This window comes from Chrysochloris asiatica, unplaced genomic scaffold (assembly GCF_000296735.1).
Source record: "Chrysochloris asiatica unplaced genomic scaffold, ChrAsi1.0 scaffold00037, whole genome shotgun sequence".
Taxonomy (NCBI): Eukaryota; Metazoa; Chordata; class Mammalia; order Afrosoricida; family Chrysochloridae; genus Chrysochloris; species Chrysochloris asiatica.
In genome coordinates, this window is record NW_006408555.1 from 1,593,262 (window position 1) to 1,604,051 (window position 10,790).

The window sequence follows — 10,790 nt, forward strand, 5'->3', positions numbered from 1 at the left end:
TGCTCGGCTGAAAGGGTGGACACAGTCTTCGTGGCAAGCTTCTGACCAGAACTGACGTCTGCAGGTCCCGTCTCTAAACAGCGCGACCGATTTCACTCACGGCCTTTTCACAGATTGAATTTAAAATGTTGCGATCCCTCCTTAATCCCAGGAAGAGCTGGGATAGAGGATCCACGATTTCCCTGGTGTGCAAGGGCTTATCCCAAAGTCTCCGTGAGGCCTCGAGTCTGATACAATGCATAGGCCCCTGCAGGGACGGCTGTGTGAGGAAGCCACCTGAACCATCGGGACACAAAACCACCGTCTGAGAACTGTTTCCTTACACACTGACCATCATCACAGTCCCCCTCTCACTGCACAGCTGCGGTCAGGTGCACTCACGCCAGTCACCAGCACCTTCACCTGGCACAGTTCAGCCACTCAGATGGCCGCATCTCCTTCTGGTCAGCTAAAACCACATACAACAGCAAAATAACCACAGGATCTGAAACCGAGATGATGGTCCACCATCCCACGAGGGATGCAAATGGCCTTTCTGTCTGGGACACTATCTAATTCTCTCTCCAGAATGACTCAGATGTTCCCTGTACACACTCACAACCATGATGGAACATGACAGTTCCCTTTCTATTGAACACTATAGCCCACATGGTCTTTCTTGTCTCCTAGTCTGTGGTCATCTCCGCTGTCTGGTGAGGGGTCTCTTATGGACATTCTTGTCCGTGTAGATAAGTGTGTTACAAATCAATGGGAGGGGCAATTGCATGTGATTAGCATATTTCTTACGTGTTTCCTCTTCTTTTAGCAACACGCCACAGACATGCAGGTCAGAGCTTCGCTGTCGTTGTGAGATGTCATGGAGTCAGTTCTAAATCACAAAGTCCTAGGCAAGGACAGGAGGCTCTCATCCGCCCAGAGGCTAACTATCCCTAACCCTACCAGGCAGAAACCAGGCAAGAACCAAAAGGGACAGGGAGCTCACTGCTGTCAACCAGGCCACAGAAGTCGAGAGGACCCCTGCTCGGGAGCTGATCTAAAGCCTGTCTGAGACACCTGAATGGGAGAATGGAGAGAGACCCCCACAATCAGCCTTCCAGCCCTTCCATTTGCTGAAAAGAAAATAAGGCCAGAGAGGTTAAGTGCGTGTTGGGGTCACACAGCTCATGCTTTGCAACTACAGAAACAAGAATCCACACCCTTGCCAACTACCGGTGGTTGGAGGCTGTAAGCCCTGAGCACTAGAGTGGACACATGGAGGCCTCACAGTGGGGCAGGCAGTAAGGCTCTCAGGAGGTGGACGGCAGGGGCAGCTGTGTGCTCTGCTCTGCGGCACTATGTACATGTGCCCAGCACAGTTAGAACTGGACCCTAGAACTCCGACCTGCCCATGGGGGAACCAACACACAGAGAGAGGTGTGGTGAACAGACAGGTGTGGTTGGCATGCACCCGTGCTAGGAAGAACTCAAGAACGTTTTCTTTTCAGTGGAGACAAGAGCAATCCCAAGGGCCCAGCAGCTCCTGGAGAGCAGTTCTCGAAGATTCTAGGAAACGCCGGCTTTTACTTCTACTTGTTCTACTATATTTTAAAACATACGCATAAAAAAAATTTTTTTTTAAACATACAGTTTCAAATTTGCCAAATTTGCATTTTAGAAATGGGGGAGAAGTCCACAACAGAGGCACATGAGTCTGCCGTCCCGTGGTAGGTGCTGGGTGTGAGCACGTTCTCCAGGGTCTGAGCGTGCGTGCGGCCTCGTCATCTCCGAGGGCCTCAGAGGGTTCTGACTAAACACTCAGTCCACTGTCATGTCCGGAGGAGGAACACAATGAAGAACAGAAGTGATTTCCCCACGTTTTCTAAACTGTAGTCTACAGAGAGAGAATTTGTTTACAAAGTAAACTATCGCAACTTTAATTGCTTTAAAAATGCTTAAAATTTATGGGCCTGGGACATTTTCGCTCCAACACGACTGAGTGTGTTTTTTAAAGGTGTCTACACCCCAAAACACTAACAGGGAATTTAAAAACTGTTATGTGCAGCGGTTACCCTTCTTAGAAACAGCTCAAAGAGCAAACTAAGCTTCAGAGAGTCAAAAATCAGCATTCCTGAACCGTCAGCGTCTACGTCTTTGTTGACGGCTCGTTTAACGCCAAAAGGATTCCTAATAGTCTTGCCTCCCAAACCACAACTCTTTCCCACACAACGTTCTTACAGGTAACAGACCAGACAGAACATATAAAATAGAAACCATGCTCCCATGAGATTTCTGAAAATGCTCTCTTTTCTGTGGAGGATTTTTGATACTAACATTACAGAAGGAATAACCAAACAGCCAAACGTACAGGACTTAATCGTGAGAGCTTATCTAACATACATGAAACTTTGTAGTGAAAAGAGAGAAAACAGAGAGGAAGAAACCTTGTTTTCAAATAACAAGAGGAGACAAAGTTTCTAAAACCTAGAGTGTCCTTTCTAAAGGATTTCCTTAAAGCAAATATTCAGTTGTAGTTTCAAAGCCCATTTAGGCTTGGAACGTCACTAAAAGAAAATAACCAGCCTCGGAAAAAGTGTAGGGAAAACATGTCGGAGAGAAAATTAATAAAAATGTGTCTGAAAACATCTGTCATTGTCTTATCAGCACTTGATCTCATGCTGCAGTTCTCTGGGAACTTACCCGGCAACAGCGACGACAATAACAAAAATATACAAATAACATAAGTGACCATTTAAAAGTAACCCAAAATCCAAACAAAGCCGCCAAAACCTGCTGCTCTCTCATCGGTTCTGACTCATTGGGACCCTGCCAGACAGAGAGCAGCCCACAGGGTTCTCCAAGGCTGCAAGTCATTACAGAAGGGCACTGCCTCCGCTGACCTCCGCTGACCGGCTCTTGGGTTCAAACCACTGACCACAGCCTGACGCTTAGCCCACTGCACCAGGGCTCCTTGTCTGAAAGTAAAGAGCTCAACACTTTAAAGGGACAACTCCACTTGGAGCACTGACGACAGGTTTGGAAGCTGTGAGGGCTGCTGTATGGAGGAAAGCAGGCTCCCAGGCAGACAAGGGAAGAGGGAGCAGGGGCTCAGGTCTGGACACTCCTCAGGGGGCTCCATCCTGGGGGACGGAGCTCAGGCTGGGTGGCATGAGGGTACAAGGCTGCAGGTTTGGAGCTGCTCACCTTGCACACGCATCGTTCATTCTTTCTTTGCTTCATTTAAAGAAAAGAAAAAGATGGAAGCACTTTTGATTTTTCAGCGAATCAAGAGAATCACACATCACCTGCTGCGGCAAAGCTCTGTACCTGGGTGATCAGGGCTCAAGTCTTCAACGGCGATCTGAACCACATCCGCCAGGTCCTGTTCTGACATCATCCAGAATGCGCGGAGAGAGGCGGGTCCACAGACAGGAGGCAGCCTCTCGGCCAGGCCGGGCGTCTGTCACCTACAAGAGCCGAGAAGCAGGACAGTGAGCAGGTTGTGCCGTGTGTGATGGTAGAAGCGGCCAACCACACGTACAGTGAGGATGTACCACAAGTCCAGGTCAACGCTGGACAGTCCTCATCCTTCAAGCTCAGCAACTGCTCCAGGGAGGTCAGGCAGAACCCGCCAGGCCTGACCAGGGTCATGAAATCACAGAATCACACACGACCCCCAGCTGAGTGGGGCCCACAGCAAAGCCGCAGACTCTGTAGTTTGCCGTGGCATTCCCAAGTGAAGACCCAAAGCAAAGGTGACGAGCAGGTAGACTCAACATCTTGACAGAGGCAACTGACCTTCAGCTGAGGGACTTAAAACATCTGGGTTGCAGATTGCTTTGAGGGTCTTCTAAACCACTTAGGGCCCTTCCAGAGTACAAGTGCTGGAGGCCTTGCAGACAGAGAGATGTCTGACCCCCTGTTCAGCAGGGACAGACTGCACCTTACCTTCTGTTCATTTTGAGATCCACGACATACAGGGGGACAGACTGCACCCTGTCTCTCACATTCATTGTGGGAGCCACGACGTACAGGGACAGACTGCACCCTGTCTCTCACATTCACTGTGGGAGCCACGACGTACAGGGACAGACTGCACCCCAGTCTCTCTCGCAGCAGTGTGGCCCCAGGTCTAAGGTCCAGCCTAGGAGACAGACACAAGCGGTGCAGAGAGGCTTCCAGAAACCTACCAAAAGAGGACGGGCCTGCAAAGTCACGGGTGAGGGAAGTTCAGGTCCATCAGCCAAAGCGGAAAGATCCAGAATGCATCAAGAACAGACGGGACTCAAAAAGGCCAGCTGCAGAACAGGGAGGACAGGCTCCCTGCCTTCCACGTGTCGCTGAGCACGCGTGCACGTATGCCGTGTGAGCACGTGCTCAGCTGCAGAGACCACGCACTAGAAAGTGAATTCCCAAGCGGTGGAGTGCTGGTGAAGGGAAGGATCACCAACACAAGATGACACTCACTCGTTACTCTATCTTTCAGAGCTCTGACCTCCTGTAAGCATGTACTATGTACTGTGCAAGGAGCCCTGGGAGCATGGTGGCTCCGAGCTGGGCTGCTAACCGCAGTGTCAGCAGTTCAAATCCACCAGACGCTCCATGGGAAAACGGTAAGACATTCTGCCCCTGTAAAGATGGACTGCCTCAGAAGTCCTATACAGGGCTACTGGGAGTTGGAACCAGACTTTTCCCTCCACAAGTCCAGTCCTTCCTCCCTGCAGGCACTGAGGCTGCTAAGGATACATGGGCCACTGTCTAGCTCCCACCCTCCTCTAGGCCACCCTGCAGCTGCCCCAGCACCCCCACCTCGCTCCCTCAGGAACCCCCGGGTCAGGCCCACCTTCCTCTCAGGCCCTACACCTCTGCCCGGACTGGGAGTATGAGGGCGCCCATGCTTCCCAGAGACAGGCTGACAATGGGGTCTCTAGACCAGGTCCACACATGGCCGGGGTCTCATCTGCTTCCATGTGTCCACCTGAACTCCAGACACACACACCCTAGCCCGCCCCATCTCCAGCACCGCCGTCCTGGTCCGCCCCTTGACTCGGTAGTGGACATCCACAGGCCTCTCTGTGCAATATGAGAGAGATGACCTCCTGGACTGTGGCACAGTTGGCATCTCACAGAAGATGCAGGGGATGAAGGGCTGTGGGGGTCCCCACAGTGGCCCTGCCTCTCCACGGGCCGCTGCAGACCACTCCCAATGCCAGGGGAACTGGGACAGTGATTGTCATTCCCATGCAGAGGGCTAAAAGTGCAGTCTCCAGAAACAAGGAAACCAAAGAGAAATTATGGAGCAGCCCATTTTGTCAAATCCGTCTTTTTTGGATATAAACATGGCAATAAAAAAATCCAGTGAAAATCTGGAGGAAGTACACAAAGCAATCGATTTTTATTAAACTAAGCTGTGAGAAAGGCTGGGGACCGGGACTTTGCTTGTGTCCACAGCCCTGTTGAGTTGGGGGGTGGGGGGGGACAGGATGCTGCTCTCAGTGACCCATTGGGAAGAAGCAGGGAAACTTCCCGTGGTTCGTAGGAAAGTTCAGGCAGTGTTATACTTAAAGGTTCAGAAAACAACGTCAGGACAGTCTTTCCCCTAACGGTTAGCATATTTGACTGAAGAGAGGACATCTGCCTTCCAAAGTGTGGAAATCTCAAATATCTCCCACAAACCCAGGAAAGAGAGAGTGTCCCCATGGTGTCTGCAAGCTCCACAAGCCACTGGCAGCCCCAACTGGAGTGGGATTTCATCCCTCTAGACAGCTTTCCAGAGACACAAAAATGCTCAAGGTTTCTGAGAGTTTTTGTAAATAAATTTAAAATCATTAGAAGCAGCCTAAATACTTGCTGCCGGGAGGATTCAAACGTTTCAGTGATTGATAAAAATCATATTAACGCACACAATTTCTAGGAAATGTCTTGAAAAGAGAGAGTACTTTAAATAGGAGACCTATGGCTTTGGGTTTTAGGCGGAGGGGGGGGGGGTCCTTTCCCTCTCGGAAACTGAAATAGTGAGCTTCCTGCCAAAAGCTTGTGTCTATGTGGTTGTTTTCATCGATATTTGTTGTTGTTGTTAAGTGCTGGCAAGGGTTTCTGAGGAGCAGCTGGTGAGTCTGAACTGCTGACCTTGCGGTTCTAACTGACTTTGCGGCCCAGTGCTACACCAGCATCCTGAAATCAGAACATGGAATGCTTGAGTATTTATTGCTTTATTTAAAATGTACAAAAACAACCCATAACATGTTGACATACAAAACAGTTTTTATGAAAAATAACTGGCTCTTCTAAAACAATAAAACCTCCGTGACAAGACTTGGCGCTGGTTCTTCACGTTTCCATCATGACTGAGCCAGCAAGACCAGAATGGACCCGAATTTGTAAACTCTAAGTGAACTGGAATGGGAAAAATGCAGGTCAATGCCCTGCTAGAAATTCAATTATAGCAACCAAACCTCTTGACGAACAGAGTCAGAAACAGCGGTGCCCGGCTCCCAGAAGACAGCCAACTGTGCCACTCTGAATGTGTGTCATTGTCCACGTCCCTGAGACTAGCTGTGTTTCTTTAGTAAACACCTAACCAGTTAGTTATTCCTTAATGATGTCCATGACAGGGGTGGCTAGTGTAGCTAGGAACCCCAATAACTGCAGCAGGCTTTGTCCCCAGACAACCATTCAGCCTGGAAACACAGAAGTACCTTCCATTCATCACCGGGGACACCAAAACCAGGTAGCATGACACGGACAATTTCTACTATTTCATCAATGATATTCTGCAGTGAAACTGCTTTGGTTTCTTATTCTGATTGTGCGCCCAGGGCAGTGAAGAAGAAAGACAATGCCTATCTTAGGCTGTAGAATAAGCACCAGGCTGTAAGGTTGGTTTGAACCGTTACAAAGTAGCTGGTTCAAACCCACCAGCCGCTCCTTGGGTGGCCGAGTCAGACCTGACTCAATGACACTTAACAGCAACAAATCCGTCTTGGAGGATCGAGGACAGTATCCCAAAACCTGTGTGGGACAGACCTGAAGGCAGTTGGGAGGGGACATAGATGGCACACAGCCATCAGTACAAGTCAACTGGCCGGGAATCTTAGGAAGTCAGTGACATTAACAAAGTGGCAGAGGCTCTCTCAATTCACAGAGGCTTCAGGACACAAGCCAGGTGCAAGGGAGCCTGGGCCAGGGCAGATGTGGACAGTCGTCTCTGGCTTACCCAAATCAAAACAAACCCACTGTCCCTGAGTTTATTCCAACTCATAGCGAGTCTATAGGACAGACAGCTGTTCCATAGGGCCTCCAAGGCTATACATGTTCACACACCTCGCTCCTGCAGAGCGGCTGTGGGGTTTGAACAGCGGACCTTGCAGATAGCTGCCCAACATTTACCCACCACACCACCGGGTCTCCGTGGTTGTGTAAGAGGTTGTCCTGGAACTCAAGCTTTCAGGGGGACAATAAGGATCTCTGTAACTTACTTTCAAAAGCAGCCACAGAAGAGGAATACTCATACCTACAAAACCTAGTCAAATACCTACTAACCACCGGTGGATCTACACAAAGGCTACATGCCTGTGTTCAGCGTTCTCCTCCTATAACTTTTCTCTAGGTTCAAACTGTTTTTAGAATGACAGAGAGGAGGTGGGGTGGCCCCGAAGCACTGATCCAGTAAAACCCAGTGGGTGAAGACCTGTGTCAGTGACCCAGGAAGGCACACGATGTGAACACAATGTGACCGACCGCAGAAATGGGGAACCGGGAACTCCCGGGCCTGGTTTTGCCTGGCCTTACCTGCATATCTCAAAGGCTTGCAAAACAGAAGGTTTTATGATTTTAAGAAATTTTTCAACAAACACACAAACCTAACAAAAGCCTCCGGATTCACCCCGCCTGTTGAGATGCTGTTGGTTTGAAGCATTAGTACAGCAGTGGCAGCGGGTCTCCTGTGTCCTGCACAGATGAAATCTCTACCTGACCCGCTACAGAAAACCTTGGCCGACCCGTCCTGGGCACCTGGACCTCACCAAAGCCTGCCACCTGGCCTGTGAGGCCAGCCCTCAGCGTTTCCCAGAGTGCTCTACCACTCCATTCTCTGTTCTGAGTAGAGACCTGCCCAGCGCCTCCTCTGGGCCTCTGCTCCCAAGCTGCAAACCACCACCAGATGCCAAAAGCAGACAAAGTGTGCGTCGTTTCACCCAAGCGCACTTCTAGTTTGAAGAAGGTTACATATGGCATCTACTCCCAGAGACCACACACAGCATCCTGCGCACCCCAGCAGGCTGCTCTGTACTGGGAGTCCTTGCTACAGCACTGTCCACAGGCCACAAGGACTACTCTGTGGTCCCCAGCGTGGACATCCCACCCACAGCCCTTCCGTGTCTGTGCAATGTCTCACACGCTAAAACAACTTGGTGAGAAGCAGTCTTCATTTATTTGCCCATACACGGGCATATCTTGTTCTGTTGCGCTGATTTGTTGCCTCTTTGAGGGAGCCCTGGTAGTGCTCAGAATAAGCGCTGAGCTGGTGAGCACTCCATGGGCTGTCTGCTCCCAGACTCACGGTCTCCTACACAAGATCGTCTCAGTCGGAGCGGCTTGATGGCAGTGGCTCTTACTGCCTTTCTTACACACAAGAGGTTGTGGCAACCCTGTGCCAGGCAAGTCTATCAGAGCCGTCTCCTCACTTCATGTCTGTGTCCTATGTTGGTTGTTCTCGGAATATTTCAGACATTTTCAGCATGTGACTGCATGCATCAGACCACACTCACTTTCCCAGGCACTAGGGAGCCGAGACTTTCCTGGGCCTCGCTTGACTACAGAACAGAAATCACAATGTCTCCGAGGTCTGCCTGCATAGCCCCTGAGCCCCTTCTCCAGTGATGTTCTCCAGCTTTTGTAGACCCATCTTCTTCCATGGCTCATGTGTCCTGTGGGCGAATCCACCTGTACTTTACCTGCTCCGTACCACCACCACCCCACTGTGAGGCCCGCCAGGGAAAAAATGGGGGTCTTCTGGTCACTCCAAACTGGACGATTCTTGGTTATCAGTAAACACAAGCAGGATCAAAAACAGACAAAAAGACAACCTGACCCGACTGCCGCAGAGTCAATTCCGACTCACCGCGACCCTGTGGGGGTCCCTGAGGCTGCACATAGTCACAGGAACCTCACCTGTCCCCCAAAGAGCTGCTAGTGATTTTCAACTGCCCACCTTGTGGTTACGAGTCCAGTCTAGGTGGGAGGGACTTCTAAGTGACATCTAGCATATTTGGGGCATGCTACTGAGGTTGCCCCCCATATGCTGTGACACATTTTCAATGTGATTCTCTGTCCTGTTCGTGGGTACCAATGACAAGCATTGTCTGATGGGGTTACGTGGGGTTCAGGCGGTCATCCTCCATGATGACAGTCACAAGACTGCAGCTGCCCTGGAGGCGCACTGGGTCAGGTGTTAGGTTCAAACCCAGCAACCGCTCAACAGAAAGAAGTGACCATCTGCTTCCTTAAGAATTCCCGGTCTTGGAAACCCCGTGGCCATTCTGTTCTGTCCTATTGGGTTGCTAAGGGTCAGGATTGATTAGGAGGCAGCGGATTTTATCTACATGCCAGGAGCCCCTAGTGGTGCAAACAACAAAATGCACTCAGCTGCTGAAAGATCCGAGGTTCGAGTCCACCGAGGCACCCAGGAGGAAAGGCCTGGCGTCCACGCCTGGAACCGCAGCCATTGCTGGAGCAGAGCTCTGTCGGCAAACATGAACTAGAAGTGGCTCTTATTTGTGGCTAAATAACTTCCGGAGGGTTCCCACCACAGGCGGCCCACAGGAGCCGATTCTAACTCCCTCTTCCACCTTGTTTCCCAGTGTCAACGAGGATTCGCCCAGCACAGCCCTTCATCCACTGCACTAGGGCGGCATCTCCCCTGAACAAAGTAACAACTTGGCTGGCGCTGTCCTCCCAGGGGGGTACGGAGGGCACAAGCCACTGATGGGCACAGCGGGGCATCCAGGCCTGGGGGTCTGATGGCTGGTACACGTGCACCAAGGACGCACAGACCACGCACTGGTCTCAGACCTGCTCTTCTCGCATGCCCAAACCCCGAGGACAGTCCAGAAGGGTTCTATGGAACACTTCACGGTGTGATTTTTTAAATTCACGTCATGGATGTGAAAAGAAAGGAAACCATAAAGCTCTTTATTAACCTCAGACTCACAGCAGCTCTGGAGGACAGGGTCTCCAAGGCTGTAAATCTCTGAGGAGCAGACAGCCCCCCGTCTTTCTCCTGCACAGCACCCGGTGGCTGACACCTGGAACCTTTCAGCCAGCAGCTGGTAAGCCTGTGCTTTCACAGGGACCCTTGATACGTGTTGTGCCCCAGACTGCCCTGAAAAACGTGGAAAGGCTGCTTTTCCCACCTGTAAGCAGGGCCAGCGGGAACGTTTGGAGCAGGTGTTTATTGTTGTGTGTGGTAAGGAACACACGAGTCCAACGAACCTCGGTGAGGAAGTGGTCCCAGTGGGGTGGCCCGCACACCAGTGCTGCGGACTCATCAGAACTCCTGTTCTCGTCAGCACTGAGTTACCATCCACAAACAGCTGGTGGGCTCTGCCCCATGGTCCACGCACAGCAACCCCCTGGCCATGCTGTCTGATGCACAGTCTGCGTTTCTGCAGGTATTACAGGGGGCTCCGTGCATGACTACCTGCTGTTTGCTCCCGTTCAATTCAGGACCTCAGGTGCTCCTCTTACTGAGGATCGGCCGTGATTTCTTAGCAGAGATCACTACTGTTCCCCCATATCTGTAATGGGGAACTATC

At 51.0% G+C, this 10,790-nt stretch overlaps 1 protein-coding gene across 1 annotated transcript in view; it reads right to left on the reverse strand.

The window, feature by feature from the left end:
- The window catches only part of BANP (BTG3 associated nuclear protein), a 113,372-nt gene extending 109,999 nt beyond the window's left edge, over positions 1-3,373 (reverse strand). Inside the window, exon 1 of the mRNA XM_006860275.1 lies at positions 3,304-3,373. Within this exon, the coding sequence (XP_006860337.1) occupies positions 3,304-3,373 (70 nt within the window). The remainder of the gene's footprint in view (positions 1-3,303) is intronic.
- Positions 3,374-10,790: the final 7,417 nt, after the last annotated feature.